Source organism: Siphateles boraxobius, unplaced genomic scaffold, assembly GCF_051911475.1.
Source record: "Siphateles boraxobius isolate OS27281-9 unplaced genomic scaffold, OSU_SipBor_1 24, whole genome shotgun sequence".
In the NCBI taxonomy this organism is placed as follows: Eukaryota; Metazoa; Chordata; class Actinopteri; order Cypriniformes; family Leuciscidae; genus Siphateles; species Siphateles boraxobius.
The window spans coordinates 2418383-2437531 of NW_027508855.1; the positions used below are offsets into that span (position 1 = coordinate 2418383).

Below are 19149 nucleotides of genomic sequence, written 5' to 3' on the forward strand. Positions count from 1 at the left end.
AAGTAAAATAGGCAAGGAACAATTTACAGTAGCAAAACAAATTGAAGTTAATTCTACAAATCCAAGTGAATAAACAAAATGTTCTTAAGTCAGCTCAATGCAGCGTTATTACCGTTAATGAAAACTAAATGAAAACATTTTCGTTAACTGAAATAAAAATAGTAGCAAAAAACTGAAACTAAACTACATTATGACTCCAAAACTAAGTCAAATAAAACAAATATTGCTACAACAATGTAGCAATAATGTTTTTTTGTATATAGTATATTATAAAACTCATGATAAAACAACTCGCCAACAACATGCTCAAGTTTTGACTTCCAAGTAATTTTCTGTAAAAGAAGGAAACCCTTAGGCACATGAATTTGCATATCTTGCTTTTTTAATTAAAAACAAATGAGCAATCAAGAGCAGTTTTTTCTTTTTTTTTGCGTGACATAGCAAATCAATTCAAAAGGATCAAGTGTAAACTTACAACAATATAGTACATTGTTATGACATTTCTTTAATGTGGAGGGCTGATTTGAAAAATTATTTTCATATCAATTATTTATGCAATTGTCCATATTCACAACTATATACATTCATGTCAAATTCAAAGCAATTGAGGCCATGAACTCTGAGAAAGAAAAAAAACATTCATAAAAATAAAATAGATAGAAAATGCTCCAAATGAAACTATATAATTTTCTTTAAAAATATAGTTGAAGAGAGGACTTTTACAATGATATGAAGATTAAATTAAGATTGCTTCATTTTAAACATAGGCACATCGTTTGTTAATATCTGAGGCTTTATAGTGACAGGAAGTTTTCCTGGCAGACATTTTGAAATGTTCCACCCGAACTGAGGCTGAGCAGGGCCCCGAAGGCAGCCAGCACTTCATGCTAGTACGTATGTAAACAAAAACATTGAGGACTAAAGGATCTGTGTCCGTCGTTGGAGCTTTCTTTTCAATTATAACACCACCACCACCAACCACCCCCAATATCTCGTCTGGAAGATAAATATACATTTAATTTTCAAACAACAATGATTCTTTGGCATAAATAACTACCCATCTCAATCCCTTAAATGAACTAAAATGAAATCAAACTGAAATAAAAATCAAAGACCTGAATACCCCTGTCAAGAACAAAAAGCTATATTTCATTAAAAAAAAGAAACACTTGGCTACAGGGCAAAAATGACAATTAATAAAATTGGCTAACTATTTAGATAAACACTGATTAGAACTAAGAACCTTTATGTGACTGGAAAAACAGCAACACATCTCTGTTAGCCAATCAAATGCTTCACTCAAGATTCAGCCTAAAATGTCCCTGTAATGATAATAAATATATATTTAAAGCAAGACAACTTCCATAACCGAATCCATGTCACCACAGTTAAAATACTGGTGAGTCTCAATAGCAAGATTAGAAGGAAACCGCTTCGATGGATGAAGTTTATGATTATCAAGTTCTGCGCCTTTTGACCGTCCACTAAACTCGCAATTGTGTTATCATTTAACAGATCAAACACTTAAGAACATCTCCAACCGCAGTAATATTACAGAATAGATCTATAAAACGCCAACCAATATGCCCCTAACAGTAATGGACATCATGATTCAGTCCAGTGTTGCATGCAGCACAACATAAAGTGATATTTCTGTACATAGTGCTCTACATTTCCTGGTGGTATGCTGCACTACGAGTGAGTTGAGAATCTGGGACGTGACAATGTAAGACACAAGCACTGACATTCCACTTACTAGGACATTTCATAGCTTTTTTAACTTGCCCACAATCAGTTGAAAGATCACTTTGAGTTGCTCTCTTAAGGCAAACGGCGCCATCTGTACTTGAATGGCACATCAAACTCTTGGTTTCGTTTTTTATTTTTTATTTTACTCGCAAACATCAGCCGCCATTTGTCTAGAAGCATGTGGTTTTCAAGTGTAACTGCTAGCTGCTAGTACTGAACAAACATCAGCTCATCAGGCTCCACGGAGGGTGAACAGAGTGAAGGCCCCGCGGTTTTGGATAGATATCGAAATATTGTGAATGGTATGTAGTCTCGGGCCACTTTAAAGGATGAGACTGCGTCGGCAGCTTCGTATTTTTAGGCGACGTGTCCGGGGAGAGTGTGAGAAGCAGGGAAGGTGACCTGCTTTTACTTTGATCGATTGTCTTGCCCACGGTGGCAAAGAAAACGAATGGGTGGAGAAAGGAACATGTGCTTATGAGTGAGAAACAAACTTGGCACAGCCCACTAAACTCCCATAGTAAAAGAGGAGGTAAAACAGACAAGGTTAGCCCAAAAAAAGAAGAAAAAGGAAATATCCTTCGCCAAAATTTCAACAGGAAACTTTTATGATTATGAAGAGACAGGAAACATCACAGTGCCCCTCACTTCATGATTAAACAGTGAAGGGGTGGGTTTACAGGTGGATTTTTCTGGCCCGTCCCCGCCTCAGCCGTCGAGCGCAGAAGGACTCGTGGGCCCATGGGGCTCTGGCAAGCTTCCCGTCTTTCATCTCCATCTCTCTTTCATCCCTCCTTCACGGGGACAGGTTGAGCAGCTTAGTGGATTTATTTGGGTAATTAATGGCCAGGCTGATGGCTGCGATGTTCTTCAGCGCCTATGCAATAAAACAGGGGAAAGAACAATATAAAGAAAAGTGAGTGCAGAAGGAGAAAGGGGAGAAAGGGAAAAAAGGGAGGGGGGGGGGGGGGGGGTCAAAAAAACAGAGAGAATGAGAGGGAGGGAGAGAGAGAATAGAACCATTAAGCAAAACATTGTGGGTAATTTATCAAACCGTTTCACACACCTGTGGCCCTCAGAGCTCAGCAAAAACACCCACACACAAACACACAATTATCACACTTGAAATATGCCACTGCTCAACCCATTTAAAAACTTTTTTGGCACAAAAACAATATTTGGTTAACATCATAAACCACTTGTTTGGCTGTCTGTCATGAATATTTCAAGCATGTTTTTTATTGAAGCTAAAAAGGTGCTAGGGAGAAGATAAATACAGAGCATTAATCCCGTCCTACACATCACAATGTGGTCCTTTAGCCGCCCCTGTGGAGGAGACGAGGCCGTGCCACACCCGACACGATAATGGGGTTAATGACTAAAAGCAACAGAGCTGCCCCCAGCCCACACACAAACACACTCTTACACACGTATATGGAGGATGGGAACACACATACACCTCATGTGAGAGTCAACACAGGTGTTTTTATCAATATCCTTTCGTACATTCAGCTGTTTTAGCATAATATTTGGTTAGAGCCATCATGTGATGAGCAGCACAAATATTTATTTCACCAAAGGTAATTGTGTCACTATTGCCATTATCTCTCAAAGTGAACAAAGGTTGTAGACTCTTACTTTTAGAGAAAGTAAGAAATTGAGTATTTTCTCAAATTGCCTTAATGAATGTTACTGCAACAGAAGCAACACAAATTAGCAAATGAGATCGCTACTGTATATAGTAATAATAAAATACACTTTCATTAATTTTTCATCAAGTATCCATACTGTACAATGACTGTCAGTCATCAAGTTGTGCTAATAAACAAGCTTTACACATCATTAAACATTACAGGATCATTATTCCTCATCAACATATGGTGGGATCATCCAACAGAGCCATTGTAAAACCATCCACCTTTTCACTGTGCTGTGGTTTTCCTGTGAATTAGCAGCTTTACAGCACAAGTTACTGCACTAGGCTCTGCCACATCTCACTTTAAGCCTTAAACCAATGCCACTGAAACCCAACGTGTCTCCTGTTATACCGTATATGTACTCATTTGAAGATGGGTGCATCAGTTTCTTGTCCTCATTTGTCATCAACTGCACAACCCTTACTTACTGTATATTGTATAACAAGATCTGTTATCTTTCTCTTCTTACTGTATATGTCAAATTATTAATTGGTATATACAGATTAAAAATATTATTACAGAATTAATTACTAAAACTGGTCAATCTCTGGTACTCACACTACTTGTATTAAGTTTTTGTTTACATAATTACAGCAAATGTACTAAATCACCAGTTTAATTGACAGTCCATCATTATTTACAAGGGAAGACCATCTTTTCGCTTATCTAATTTTTAATGATACAGATGTGGTGTTTATGGCATATGTTCTCCAGATATGCTCATGAATGTTCATAAAGCCTGGTCTGAACTAGGATTTATTTTTATATTTTTTTATTATTATAATCATTTTCTAGGAACAGCTTACAAACTTTTCTCAAACTTAAAGATCTTTAAACTATTGCTATGAAGGAATTTCAATGGTAATCTGAATCACTGATGATTTCCATCCTACCACTCCTTTTTATCTAGTGCTTTTATGATGTCTGCTCTTGATTTAAAAATGAAAAATAAAGTCTTGAAAATAAAAAATAATAAATCCCACACCTTGGGTAACTTCAAATTCAAGGACTTTTCAAGGACTTTCCAGGTCCAATACCCTTAAATTCAAAGACTTAATATGGGGACACATTTCAAGTGAGAGCAAGGTTAGATCGTGTTACCTTGTAAGATACATTGTTACAGTTTACATGCGTCAAACACAACTATGCAAAAAAGCATTTTTTTACATTTATTTTTGGCCAAATTACAGAGATCTGATATTCTATTTGTCGTACTTCTGTTTTGCATAAAACTGAAGAATATTTGGTACATCCTATTTTATTGAAAAAAGCTTAGGCTCATGTAACCAGAAGTTTTAATATATTTGAATATGCTTTTAAAGGAGCAGTTCACTTTAAAATGAAAATCAGCCCATGATTTACTCACCCTCAAGCCATCCAAGGTGTATATGACGAAAAGATTCGGAGTTATATTAATTAACAACCTGATGCTACCGAGCTTTATCATGGCAGTGGATTGCAACCATCAGATTGAAGCTCAAAAAAGTGCATCTATCCATCATAATTGTGCTCCACACTGCTCCGGGGGTTAATAAAGGCCTTCTGAGTTTTTGTAAGAAAAACATTCACATTTAACACGCTACAAAGTAGAATTCTAGCTTCCGGCCAAACAAACATACGCAGTCTACTTAAGCAAAGCGCAACTTGTGACGTCAGAAGAAGCGTAGTGCGTCATGGCGTAGCTTAAATATCAGCAGTGTTGCATTACTAGGCATTACTGTCACATTACTTACCGTCAGCCGGAAGATAGTTTTTCTAAATAATATTTTTCTTACACAAACATATCGCTTCGCTTCAGAAGGCATTTATTAAACCCCCCAGAGCCGTGTGGAGCACTTTTATGATGGATAGATGCACTTTTATCATGGATAGATTCACTTTGATGGACTTCAAAACAGAAATGTCCATTCACTGCCATTATAAAGCTTGGCAGCTTTTTTAAAATATAACTCCGATTGTATTCGTCTGAAAGAAGACGAAGTCATATACACCTCACTGACTGAACATATTTGGGTTAGTATGCATAGGCCACGAAGTGTTGGCGAAATAACACATTAGTGGACCGGAGGGAATAATATGGAATTTTTTTACAGAAGACTTCTTGCACAAAATAAATTCAAGCACTTTCAAGGACCTGTATCTATGTACGTTTATTTTCAAAAACTTTCCAGGGACTAACCCAGATCCACAAACTTTCAAGGATTTCAAAGACCCGCTGGAGCCCTGTAAATAAAAAAAATGTATGAACACCATAGGGACTGTAGTTGTCTTACCTGTGCAGTGCGAATTACCAGCTGTTCATTGGTAGTGAGAGCAAGAAGGTACTCTTGCAGAAGGTCCTGCTCCTGATGGACAAATGAAAAGACACATACCAGCTTCAGTATTCACCCACAACACCAACTGAACACATTTGATATAGAAAACAAGCAGCAAAAAATTCTGAATTTATTCTATAGCACTTGCCAGGAGAGCAATCTGATGCGAGGCCAGTTAGACTATACTGTTATTCACCATAGACTGGCTCAACATGAGCTGTTAATCTGGGGTTTGGAACAGCACCATGCTGCTGATGACAAGACTCTGAATCAAACCAGACGTCATCTAAATCAGCTCTGCCTTTGCTATCTAATTTCCTGAGGTAGGAGTATTCACACTCTTCCAGGTATTTCACATGGATCAAAGTCTAAAGCCTATTTCTGTTATGCATAATCTCCAGGAAACTTTTGAGGGTGCATGGTGGAACCATGGAACCGTAAAGCCCATTTAAACATTTCGTAAAGTATGCACAGCAATACAGTAAAGTAAATTGTTTAAAAAAAGTATTGTGTTGTTAAAAAAATCCATGAAAAGTCAGAGAATATGTCCATGTGAAGGTAAACTTTGTTCGACAGTATGTATAAACAACACACAACAAGGTTGACATGGCTAATGCATACTCATGCACCAATTGGCATGAATTAGCCATAGATTGTTAAAATGTGCTCAAGAACTACAGATGGCACGCTAGGCTAGAAATGCGAATGCTAATGAAAAATGGGAAACTGAACAAGAACGGCACAAAAGTTATTGTAAGCCCTTTAAAAAAAAAATTAAAGGGACGTTTTCATACATATCAGTGTTATGTCACTTTGATTTAAGACATTTATAAAGTTACACAAGATGTCTACTTCAAATAAATGCTTTTGGATTTTATTTACAGAGAATTTTGAAAAAAAAAATGCATCATGGTTTCCACAAAAATAATAAACAGCACAATTGGTATTAACAAGAATGGTTTCTTGAGCATCAAATCAGCACATTAGAATGATTTCTGAAGGATAATGTGACACTGAAGACTGGAGTAATGAAGCTGAAAATTACGTTTACCATCACAAAAATAAATGACATAAAAAAAACTATTTTAAATAGAAAAAAAGTTATTTTAAATTGTAACATTTAAAAAAATATTTTTTTTATATATGCCTCTATTCATTAAGCATGCTGGAAAAAGGTTATGTAAAATAAAAATAAAACATTACTTAAAGAGTTAGGTCACCCATAAATGAAAATTTACAAACCTATATGAATTTGGTTCTTCAGCTGAACACAAAATAAGATATTCTGAAGAATGTGTGTGGAAAAAAAATGAGACCCGTCAACTGTTTGGTTACTGATTCTTCAAAATATCTTCTTTTGTGTTCGGCAGCAGAAAGAAATTCATACAGGTTTGGAACAACATTAGGGTGAGTTAATGATGATGACAGTCTTCATTTTTGGGTGAACTAACCCTCTAATGTAAATAAACTGTTTTTTCTACATAAAAACATAGAACTACATAAAAAGTCTCCTTCAGTCAAACAACATTCTTACTGAGAGCTCATCTTTGAGGACTTTAGTTGGAAGAGTTATGAATGGATTGCCGTCAATGCTTTGGGTTAACAGAAGCCAGTCAGCTCGCACTTTACTTCTACACTCAAATGAACAGCATCTAGACATCTAAATGCTTCTTGACAGAACTCTCTGAAGACTGTGGAGGGGCTGCAGCTTTTGTCACGTCAGAACACATTCAAAACCACTTCCTCTGTGAAAGAGTGTTTTTTTGGTCATCCAGCAGAAATGTGTGTTACTACACTACAGGAGAGGAAGACATAGCAAGTCTGAACGTCTTATCGGTTTTTTTTTCTTTCCGTCTCATTTCCGACTCAAACGTTGCAACAGCTGAGTATTCACATGCTGAAACGCTCTTTCAAATACGTGTTGACAATCTCCCATTAGTTCAGTGTTCTGATCCCATTTTCTAGCGTTGCCTAACTGAAAAAAAACAATAGATCAGTCATGATCATCTGGCTGCTGAGAGGTTTGAAATCATTATGGTCAGTTCTGAGAAGTGCAGCGGTTGTGGTAGAGATTAAGGCTCTTCATAATGAGGCCAAACAGTATTGAGTATCTACTCCCATAACCACACAACAAACACGCTCACAAAACACTCACTTCATCCATTTGCTTGTCAGTCCTCAACACTAATGCTCACTTAAACATATCTCCTTCAAACACACACACAAACAAACCACTTCATATTCGAGTCCAACTTGGCGGTTAAAGCATTATGGCTCAGTGATAAAAGAGAATTGTCATAAAAATACTTTCCTCTCATTCACAGGCTCAAAGAAAGAGCCATTCACTCAGACATTACCCGACATGGCTGTTTATATCTATAAATATCATGTACTGCATATGTTCATATGCATCTCTCTGAACTGCCTGTGTGACTATACTGTGTTCTTGAAGACTATTTTGACTTACTTTGAATACAAGGAGGTGTCTAAGTGCCCCCTAGAGCCCACTTTTGTCTCTCCCACGCACTTATAAAATGTTTGGAAGCTAAAGCCACTTTAATTGTCCTTGCATTATATAACAAAAATATCAAAACAAGTGGATTTCATTTTTAAGAAATATAGCAAAACACACTAAGTAAAACATTTCCCCAGTTTAAGTTTGTTACGTTCTAAATTATAAACAATAGATGCGTTTAAAACTAAGACAAAGTATGTTTACACTGCTTGTCAAACATTAGTGTAACATAGTTAATGTGATGAACTACACCTGTGGTTACTCTGCTATGAACTTGAGAGAAACTTACTTCATACATTCATTTAAAAAGTGCCCAAAATACTTTGTACCTGTACCTATGTTGCATTTCACACATTGTTTAAGAGGGCACTGCAACAAATTACCATGAACATGGATGCAATCTGTGATGGATCTTGGACAATTTTGGTTTGTTGCACAGATCGATACATATGGATTATCAAGGAGATCCAGTTAAACCGTGAGTTTGAGCTGAGGATCCACCATCGGTAAACAGTATTACAGCCATAATGCTTTATCAAGTCGAGCAGACTACACCATGTAAATGTGGCCATAAAGGCTAATGGCAGGCCTGTCCGTTTCTGTGTGGGTGTTCTTATAATATTTGGAGTTTGAGTGTAGCATACAAATGCTGAACTCTGGGACTGAGACACATACACACTCAATAGACAGTTGCGCATGTGGATATGAGAAGCGCAGTAAATCATACGGGAAGACTCACTTTAGTGCAGCTCCCCTGAAAGACACTCACAGACCCTGGCATGATTCAGACTGAATGAAATCTGACACTAAAAATCTAATGCTCTCCAGGCCAGTTATTCACATTTCATCACAGAACTATTTCCTTGTGACAGCACAAAACAATTACTTTAACGTCACCTGGACGCCTCCCGGAATTCAATAAATATGCTCCATAAAAAGTAACTGTCCGGACAGAGCAATGCCAGGATAAATAACTTGATGGGGCATCAGGAATTTTGGAAGGGGACAAATTTGTCACCGTTTTATCATCACTGTCTGAAGGACAGAACAATTCACATCTGTTACACACCCTAAACCACCACTGACCCTAAACGCATACCAAAATAAATGATAAAATAAAGATTAAGAATCAAAGATACAGACAAATTATGCACCTCAAATGAAACTACACAAAAAGATGACTGATGTTATCACCAGATGTCAACTGTTTTCTATTTTAATATACTGTAAAATTTATTTTATTTCTGTGATGGTAAAGTTGAATTATCAGCATCATTACTCCAGTATTCAGTGTCACATGATCCTTCAGAAATCCTTCTAATATGCTGATTTGTTGCTCCAGAAAATGTTCTTCTTATTATCAATGTTGAAAACAACTGTAGTTTTTAAAAAATTTTGGGGAAGTTGACGCTTTTTTCCAGGATTCTTTGATGAACAAAGTTCAAACAAACAGTATTTATTTGAAATAAAAATAACATTATAAGTGTATTTGCGGTGGCATTAAAGTTTTGAACAGTAGTGTAAATAGGTATTTAAAAGCACGCAAATACTTAAAATATCTCATTAAAATGAGGAATATTGAAATTAAAATAAATTCAAATTTATTTGGGTTTTGGTGATTTTATTGGTGTTGGACAGACGTTATTGCGAACAGCATACACGAGGGAATGTTCATTTTTCTGTAAACCAGCTTTGAACCAGCTCTAATCAGCTTTAATTCGAAAAGATCTGTAGCTGAGGTGAACGCTTAAGATGGATTGCTTTCTCAAGAATGTTTTTAGAAGAGCTGCTTAAGAGGAAGAAGATGGTCACTCACCATGGCCTTTGCTTCGGCGATGAAAAAGAGCTCTGTGAGAGCGCGGTGGAGAGGAAGGAGGACCGTGATGCTTGTGGGGTCCTGGCTCAAACCACTTTCCATAGTAGTGAAGAGCTGCCACAGCGGCCGCAGAAGTGTAAGGTCACAACCCCTGTGTTAACACACAACAATCGAAACGTGAGGTCATTACACTCTGAATGATCTTAGCTTTATCATTACTCATATTTGAACTGTGGCCATTTCATTCACCCGATTAATGTTCCCCTTGCAGAGAGCAGGTGGTCATTTGCATGGGCTATTCTTTAACCTCGCTAACTCATCTGACACCACAGGTTAATGTCTCTATTTCTCTCATACACGATCTCTCTGCTGATGATGATGATTTAACTGTGTCCAAACACCATGGAAATTATGCAAATCAGCCTGACATGTGACCTTGTTGCCATGGGAACAACGAAGGCAGAAAGCCACTGTCATATGCGTTATGCAAAAGCTGTGTTAATCTGGATGCTCACCAAAACAAAACACACAAAAGAATGAGCCGGAGTAGTATAAAACACTCAAGAAGTGGTTTTGAGGAAAACCGCCAATAAGATGACATAACAATATTTGTACGCTTAAATCGGCCCCTTGATTCAATTTTCAAAAGCATTTCTGAACTCATCGATTTTCAGAAACAAGAAGAAAAGTTGCAGAGCGAGAGGAAGAGAAGCTCACTTGAGGCGTGTTAAACTGGGTCAAGTTGGACCTGCCGCCCACAGAGTGCAGAACTGACCTGACAGAACCAGGTTCTGGTATCTCTCCAGAATATTGGGACAGCTATAAAGCACTGCAGGATGATGCGGCTACCTTTTGTGGGTTTTAATAAATGCTGTCAGCTTTTAAAAAGCACTATCAGAAAGGTAAGAAGGGACACACCATTGAGACGGACACTGCAGGAGCCGCAGCAGCAGATGAATAGCTTTCAGCCGCTGGTTTCCTGTTTGCCGACAAGCCACGCCCACCTGCCACTCCCAGATGTCAGACAGCGGGAGGTGAGTGAGGGCCTGCTCATCTGCTAGCATCTGCTTCAGGATCTCAAAACCTGTTCAGATTCAAAAACATAAATGTGAACATATTAGTTAAGGGGGTCCTATTATGTTCATCATTGTTTATGAGGTCTGCTACAATACACTTACATTATTTAATGTTCAAAAAACTTTATTTTTTTTGATAATTTACATTGTTGCAGCATCTGTTTTCACCCAGTGTCTGAATTCTCTGTTTTAGTTTAGATTTCTTTAAAACCCACCTTTCGAAAAGCACAGTCTGCTTTGATTGGTCAGCCTGCTCCAGTCTATTATGATTGGTCTACTGCTTGAAATGCAACGCCCCTTACCATAACCGGTGAGTATCAGCCTCGAAGGCTTCCTGAGGCGCTGTAAACACTACTGTAACTAGGGCTGCACGATATATCGTTTTAGCATCGATATTACGATGTGCGCCTCTGCGACAGTCATGTCGCAGGATGTGTGATGTCAAGTATAGGGATTGCAGTTTATCTGTGACTGTAAAGACCATGCCCCACAGTTTGAAACGCATGTAATTCTCTGATTAATTGCAAAGTTTAACCATTATAGAGTGAAAGTTTATCATTTACACATGTTTTAGGTTTAAACATTCAAGTGATTAAGCCATTCGAGTGCAAGACGTTAAAAATAACTAATTTTAACTAAAATAACTAACTCTTCTGCCTCTATCAGTGTTATTTTACATTTGATTATTCAATTTCTGTACCTGAATACTGTTAGACTTACATGAAAAATATAAAGCACTATTTATTTCATTTGTATCTTTCTTCTATTATATTTATCTAATGCTTGTACTTTGTATTCTCTCCCCAACAATATCACACAATGATTGAAGAATTCTAGAATGATTAATTATTTCCAGATACAGCTATTCATGTGTTCTGGCGAAACTGTTTTTATATCGCAGAAAAACTAAATACTGCAATGTCAGTTTTTTCCAATATCGTGCAGCCATAACTGTAACTATGCTAACTATAATGTCAGTTCAACAACACACTGCTAACGCAACTCAATCGGGCCTCACCCCTTTTATTGTGTATGCCTTGGGAAGGAATTACTTATTTAGTTCCTGGAAGAAAACTCAAGACTACAATCAAGGCTGTTAAGCAAGTTCAGAAACAGTTCTTACTGATATAGGGAATAACTCCCTTTAAAGTGGACTTTGTGCTTTGTAACATTGCAGACTTTTTTATACTCAAACAGCAACATTACATACTAAAGAAATTTGAAAATGTGAAAAAACACAATAGGACCCATTTAACTAGCAAATTGAAAAGAATATAAAAGGAAGAACATAAATTCACATGTGGGGGTGTTTTCTTTCTCTTGTTTACCCTCTAAAGCCTCATCTGTGAAAAAAGAACAAGTTGGCAGACCTCATAAATGAGGCGCTGCTTCATGGCTGGGGAAACTCATTTGATATTCCATTATAGAATAATAACGTCAGAAACAGAGCAAAAGGTGCACAAGTCTATTAATTCTTTGATTATAAGTGAACAAGGCTCAGGGGAAGAGTTCAAAGTGACTCGTGTCATGACTTACTACTGCCGGTAATGATCAATCATATGCTCAGAGGTTTAAATACCAAGGGCCAGTTCATAGAAGTAAACCAGTTAGTGTTTTACATTGTTTACCTAACCAAACATGCTCTATATGGAGGTGTTTGACTGTTGCGCCCACGTTCTAAAACGTCTGTGTGTGAATGGCCTGGGCAACTGGGTTGTGGATGAGAATTCTGTGATGGATAGGGCACCTATTATGCAAAATTCACTTTTACGTGGCATTTGAACATAAATGTGTGTTGGCAGTGTGTGTACACAACCACCCTATAATGATAAAAATCCACCCAGTGCTTTTAAAAAAAAATAAAAAAATCCCCATAAATCATAAGCACTGTCTCAGAACAAGCCGTTCTCAGATTCGGGGCAATGTGACATACTTTTGCACAAGCCTGACTTGAAGGCCAAGTATGGTAAGCCATACTCAAACTTGTACACACACATTAGGAGCAGTGAGTAGTGAACACACACTACTCAATTTTATTTGTTATTTTTTAATATTCCAATTTAGCTTTATTTTTATTTCTATTTTAGTTGTAGTAAATTTAGAACTTAAACATTTTATTTGTTCATTTTTATTTAATTTAGGTTAAGTTTTTCATTTAATAATTATATTTATTTTATTTTGAATTTATTTCAATTAATGAAAATTATTTTTATAGTTTTAGTTTTCTATACTGTACAAATATAAGTATAAATCTCAAGAAGCCTAAATTCAAAATTTGAATGACTGATTGTAGTTTATGTTTTCATGTATTTAGACAAATACTCAGATATACAATCATTATGGTTTAACAGTCAGTGTTTGTGATATGTCGCTTTGCGTTTTCTGTTCAGCATTAGAAGTAGCTCACTTGTCACTGCCAAAACCACGAGTTCACCCAACTGACTGCCTTCATTCATTGTAAATGTGTTAGTTATGATCGCTGGGTCGGCTGGGCCATTGACTCAGCAAAAAGTTGAGTTTTTGGGACTTTTAACGCTCTCACACGCTGAGACACACATCCATGCACACCGACCCCCTCTGATTCTCCAACTACAGTGTAAATGAAGCTTACTACTGAAAATCACCAAGTGAGACACCAACATTACATCCCTAAAAGACTGTAAGAATTCAAGTCTCAAGTGAAATGCTTAAATGAATAAGATGGGCATTTCTTTTTTTGGCTTATTAGACAGGGAGATGATGACATTGACAGCACAGGTTGAAGAATAACAGTGGCTAGAGGACATTGGTCACAGACATCAAAAGAGATTCAGTAAATGACTACAAAAGCGTACCAGTCTGGAAGCGCCCTCGATGGCCACCAGTCACAGTGAACTTGTAGCCCCATTCTGTGTTACTCATATCTGATATAAACCTGAAGTAGAGAGTGTCCCCTAGAGGAGAAAGAGAAAACAATACGTTTTAATTTGTCATTGTAACTAAAGCTAAAATGCATGTACATCAGCAGATATACAAATGAAGGAAAACATATGTGAACCCTTTAGACTGACCTGGATTTCTGTTAAAAAATAAATAATAATAATTCTAATCCATCACAAAAATTGACAAACACATTTTTCTTAAACCAGGTTTATTTTATAGTGGGGTCCAGTGACCTTAAAGGGCCACAAAGGGGTGCCAGGGGTAAGTGTAAAAATTTGAGAAAAAATGAATGTATATATAAATAAATATTTAAGTAAGTTTTACTGAAAGTTTAATACAATAATTGGTATCACTTTATTTTACAGTGTCATTGTTACATATACTTACCATAGTAATAACAGTAAATTATGCATAATTACATGCAACTAACTCTCAACCAAACCCTAATCCTACTATAAGTACATGTTGTTAATTATTACCCAGTACTTAAATATATAATTACACTGTAACAATGACACCTTAAAATAAAGTGTAACCTAATAATTTAACACACTGCTTTGGAATGCTATTATATTCATGATTTTAATATAACATGCATCTTAGTATTCTATATTATTACATTTAATATTTAATTTAAAAAAAGTAAATATTTTCCAAATGATATTTTAACTATTTGCTTTGGGTTTAGTATAGAGAAAAGTCAGTTATTTGATTTGGGAAGTATTGGATATAATATCTGGTTGGTTTTCTCTGTGGCAGCATAAACTCCACCAAACATTTCCTGTACTTATGGATCAGACCAGCACAAAGGTCAAGAGGAATACTGGACCTCTTTACAGTTTCATTTACATTTATTCATTTAGCTGACGCTTTTATCCAAAGCGACTTACAATTGCTATATTTCAGAGGTCGCACGCCTCTGGAGCAACTAGGGTTAAGTGTCTTGCTCAGGGACACATTGGTGTCTCACAGTGGATTCGAACCCGGTTTCAGTTTCAGTTTCAGTTTGGCGGACAGCGAACAATCATGTTTGTGTACTACTTTTAAAAGCAGACTTCGTTTCTTGTTATGATTTAATTATATGACCAATTTTTGCAGAAATTCAGACTAATTCAAGTAAAGGTAAGTCCAAACCAAGTAAACGTCAGTCTGTTATGATTTATTTATAAACCACTAGCACTCAAACATGCCACTTTCTCAAACTCTCACCAGGAATCTCAAAGTCCGTCCATTTCTGGTGAGAACCACTGAAAGTGTGCAGGTCCTGCAGGAAGTCACTACTGCTGGCCATCAGGAGCTCGTCACATCCTTCCTCTGTGTGACAGCGTGAGTCGAACTTCACAGACAGGAAGATCGCTCCAGGGATGTGCACCTTATCCTGAGACAATGGAAAGGATGACACTGAGTGGACCAGAAAGACTCAATCATGATCATGATTTTGAGTAAAAAAATAAAATGGAATTCATACCTCAAAGTTGGTATTGTTGTCATAGGGGTGCTTGGACTCACGGACCTGCACGGCCATCCCAGGCTCCTCCATAAACTGACATGCAGTCAGTGACAGATTACCCAGCATGCTCTGGCTGCAGCCCCTCAGTACCTTCTGCAAGATCTGAGATGCAATATGTGAGGAAGAAATTTATGCTAGTAATAATGGTACGGTTTCATTGAAAGAAACATAGTTCCTGCCTGTAAATTTTATCAACTCACTCACAGGTTTGACATTTTAGATCCTGACAACAAATCTCCTTCTCACCTTCCCCCACATCGGTCTCTCCTCTAGTTGCATGAGCATGTCCAGTATGTAGGCCATGTGAGAAGCTCCAGTCAGCTCAAGGTCTTCCTCTCTGATGGGTGTGTCAGAAGGCCAGTTGGTCAGCAGCGTCGCCAACACATGACGAGCGTACAGGATAGCAATGGCCTCGTTCACCTTGAAAAGGTACTGTCGCACTGCCTTGTTACTGCGGGCGTCCAGCTCTTTATGCAACAGAGCTGAGCTTTTGGTGCGCTGCTGTTTGGCGTAACTCAGCTGCAGGTCACTCTCGCTGTTGGTGATAAGTTTCTGTGTGATGACGTTCGTTTCTTCTGTGGCCTTTTCACACCGGGTGGGTTTAGACTAAGGTCAAAGAAAGTAGAGTGAATTAACTTAATTTACTCAAGATCACAAAATATACTCAAATATAGGTTTAATCTTAAAATGAGTCTTACCACACAGGGGACAATGATAATATCTGTATCTACAGCCTTGGTGCTTCTTTCCTCAGAACGAGGTCTTTTAGATGGTTGCCACTTCTGTGCCAGCGTACGAATAGTCTCATCGGTTTTTATAGCATCACCGTCAAACCTGATAGATGATATTTTAGAAAAAAAAGGATTATTTGAGAGAAAGTCCTTGATTTTATTTAATACAACTGAGTTACACACAATATTTATTTGCAATTCTGCTAATAAGTTTCCACACCCCTCACAAAATCTGCAAGAACTTTAGCACTGTGTAGATATTAAGGATCGCTAAAAATGGATGATCCTATTTTAAATATTTTCAAAATTATTTGTTTAATAATAAACCGCTCACTGAGAGATTACAGATCAAGAAGTCACTGATGCATAGATTTGTATAATTCCAGTCAAACTATGGACCAGATTTACTAACAGCTTGCGCCAGTGAAAACCCTTTTTGCTGTTAATAAACTACTGTCAGGATTGAAAAGATGTGAACAGATATTTTTTTAATGGCTGACCTTATTGCATTTGCAGTTGTTGGAGTTTCACTTTCAGATGCAAAATTTATGGGAGGAGAGTATTTAAATGAATCATGCAAGGTGATCACGAGCAGAACTTTTTTGGAATTGCGCTCACGCTAATTTGCCCTGTTTAGTAAATCTGACCCTATGTCTCTTATTTTTTCATATATTTTTTCTCTGATTCTGCAAGGGGTATGCACATTTTTGAGCTCTTTCATTGTAAAAATGTAAAACTTGACTATATAACAGAAATGCTAATTCAAAGTGTAACTCACCTTTTCTGCACCTCAAGGAAGAAAGAGTCTGTCCTCTTCATCTGGAGCTCATACATGGCTCTCAAGATGTGCAGTGGGGCATTGAGAGCATCATGGGTAATCTAAGAGCAAGACAAATATCAGAGCTAATTATTCCTCTACATACTAATTTCTACATTCTAGTACTGTGAATTATCCACCCCCCTTTCCTTCTCCAACTCAGCTGGTGAGGAGCAATTACAACACTCATTCAATCTGATGATTCATAACTGCTAGAAGAGATATGAGAAGAACAGAAGGAGGTGAAAAAGGCCCATGTCTAACAGAGGATGAGTGTCTGAAGCCTAACCTGGAAACAGATCTTTGTCTCTTCATCCAGTCCTTCCAGTGGATCCGGTCTGTTTGGATCAGCATCATCAGCGCAGCAGCTGGAGTGATCAGAGTCATGCTCTTTCTCTCTCTCCTTCTCTCCATCTGTCTCAGTGTCTCCGTCCTCTGCCATGGAGTGGATCTCTCGCTTAGAGGAATAAAGCATGATGGAGAGGATCTCTAGGTCTCGCAAAAGCCACATCTTGCTGAAGCCTGTGCCTTTGCTGCACTTACGGACCAGGAGCTGCATCAGGCCGGAGCCTTGGATGGCCTCCTGGGCTTGATCCACACCGTGCTTCTGCAAGAGAGGAAAACATGACCACTCATGACTTGTTGTGTATTTATATAATGACCCTAAAATGTATTTGGAAAATAAAGTATATATAATGTGTATAACAACTGTAATTATTGTATATTTGATACACTATATATATATAAACAAACACACATACATATATATATACATACACATACATATATATATATATATATATACACACAAACACACATATACACATATATATATATATATATATATATATATATATACACCTATATATACAAACACACATACGCACGCACGCACGCACGCACGCACACACGCACACACAGTTCAGGTGTCTGGTGAATACCTTCAGAGAGTTATAGAGTCCTTTAAGAGCGAGAGAGAGCACCCAGGTGGCCTCCACAGCATCTTGGGCACTGCTCTCCACCTCGACCTGCAACAGGTGACTCACAATAGAGGTGAAGTTCTTCAGGTAGCATCTCAGGTGGGCGGAAGTCAGGGACACAGCCTGTCCCTCATGAGACTCCACATCATTGCTGCTGCTGCTCTCATGCACCTGGACTAACTGGTAGTCTTTCACTGAGAGGAAATACACAGAGAGTCGCATTAATGCCATTTCCTACCATTACTTGTTTTGAGTGACCATGGGTGTTTCTGAAATGTCCTCTACGCAGCCATTAACTGAGGTTAAGAAGTCTTAGTTGAATGTTTATTGAACATCCTGTCTACTGAGATGTCTTCATCAACTTTAATTCTGAAGATAGTAGCGAATCTGTAAGATGCTGCCAATTATGCTACCCACAACAAACTTTCAGTGGTCGAAATTTAAAAGCCAGTTCGACAATCACAACAAACATTTTGTTTTGTTTTTTCAGCATATGATTGTTTTACAACAGAGAAATACACATTGCAGTCATCAAATATTTGCTCTGTTATATTTAAAGCCTTAGAAGCCAGTAAGTCTGTTAAACAAGGGAGTAAAGCAGACACACCCTTTGTAAATGAAGGTGGGTTTGAATATCATCGGCAGTCATGTGATTTTAGACTTTGCTGAAAGACTCGTGCAGCTCTGGTATTTTTACAGCTGAGAAAATTTGAGAGATGAGTGTGATAAGTTTGATGAACCTCTACTCTACTCGCACCTGTTCTCCTCTTACGAGTCTTGACGTCCACCACAGCAGCTCTGTTCTTCTCAGTGAAGTGTTTGAGCAGAATCATGTTGTGCTGTTCGTTGGCATTATCGATGAACACAGCCTGAGTCCCCATGCACAGAACCTAATATCAAGAGACACGTTTATTATGAGAAGCTTTTTCAAAATGTTATAAGGGCTTTTGCATCTTCAAATAAGTGTGATTGTAACAGCACATTGTTATATAATTCTACATTTAACTTAATACAGGCCAAT

General features: G+C 37.6%; 1 protein-coding gene across 2 annotated transcripts in view; it reads right to left on the reverse strand.

Annotated features, from left to right (window-relative positions):
• Positions 1 to 364: 364 nt before the first annotated feature.
• Positions 365 to 19149, reverse strand: part of zzef1 (zinc finger, ZZ-type with EF hand domain 1) — a 53845-nt gene continuing 35060 nt past the window's right edge. For both annotated transcript variants that reach the window (XM_077240720.1, XM_077240719.1), the window contains exons 42-54: positions 18886 to 19018; positions 18090 to 18322; positions 17438 to 17755; positions 17110 to 17210; positions 16299 to 16434; positions 15847 to 16206; positions 15559 to 15702; positions 15300 to 15468; positions 14003 to 14101; positions 11011 to 11176; positions 10093 to 10243; positions 5720 to 5791; positions 365 to 2626 (exon numbers count right to left, since the gene is read on the reverse strand). In XM_077240720.1, coding sequence (XP_077096835.1) covers positions 2546 to 2626; positions 5720 to 5791; positions 10093 to 10243; positions 11011 to 11176; positions 14003 to 14101; positions 15300 to 15468; positions 15559 to 15702; positions 15847 to 16206; positions 16299 to 16434; positions 17110 to 17210; positions 17438 to 17755; positions 18090 to 18322; positions 18886 to 19018 — 2163 coding nt within the window. In that variant the 3' untranslated portion in view covers positions 365 to 2545. The remainder of the gene's footprint in view (positions 2627 to 5719; positions 5792 to 10092; positions 10244 to 11010; positions 11177 to 14002; positions 14102 to 15299; positions 15469 to 15558; positions 15703 to 15846; positions 16207 to 16298; positions 16435 to 17109; positions 17211 to 17437; positions 17756 to 18089; positions 18323 to 18885; positions 19019 to 19149) is intronic.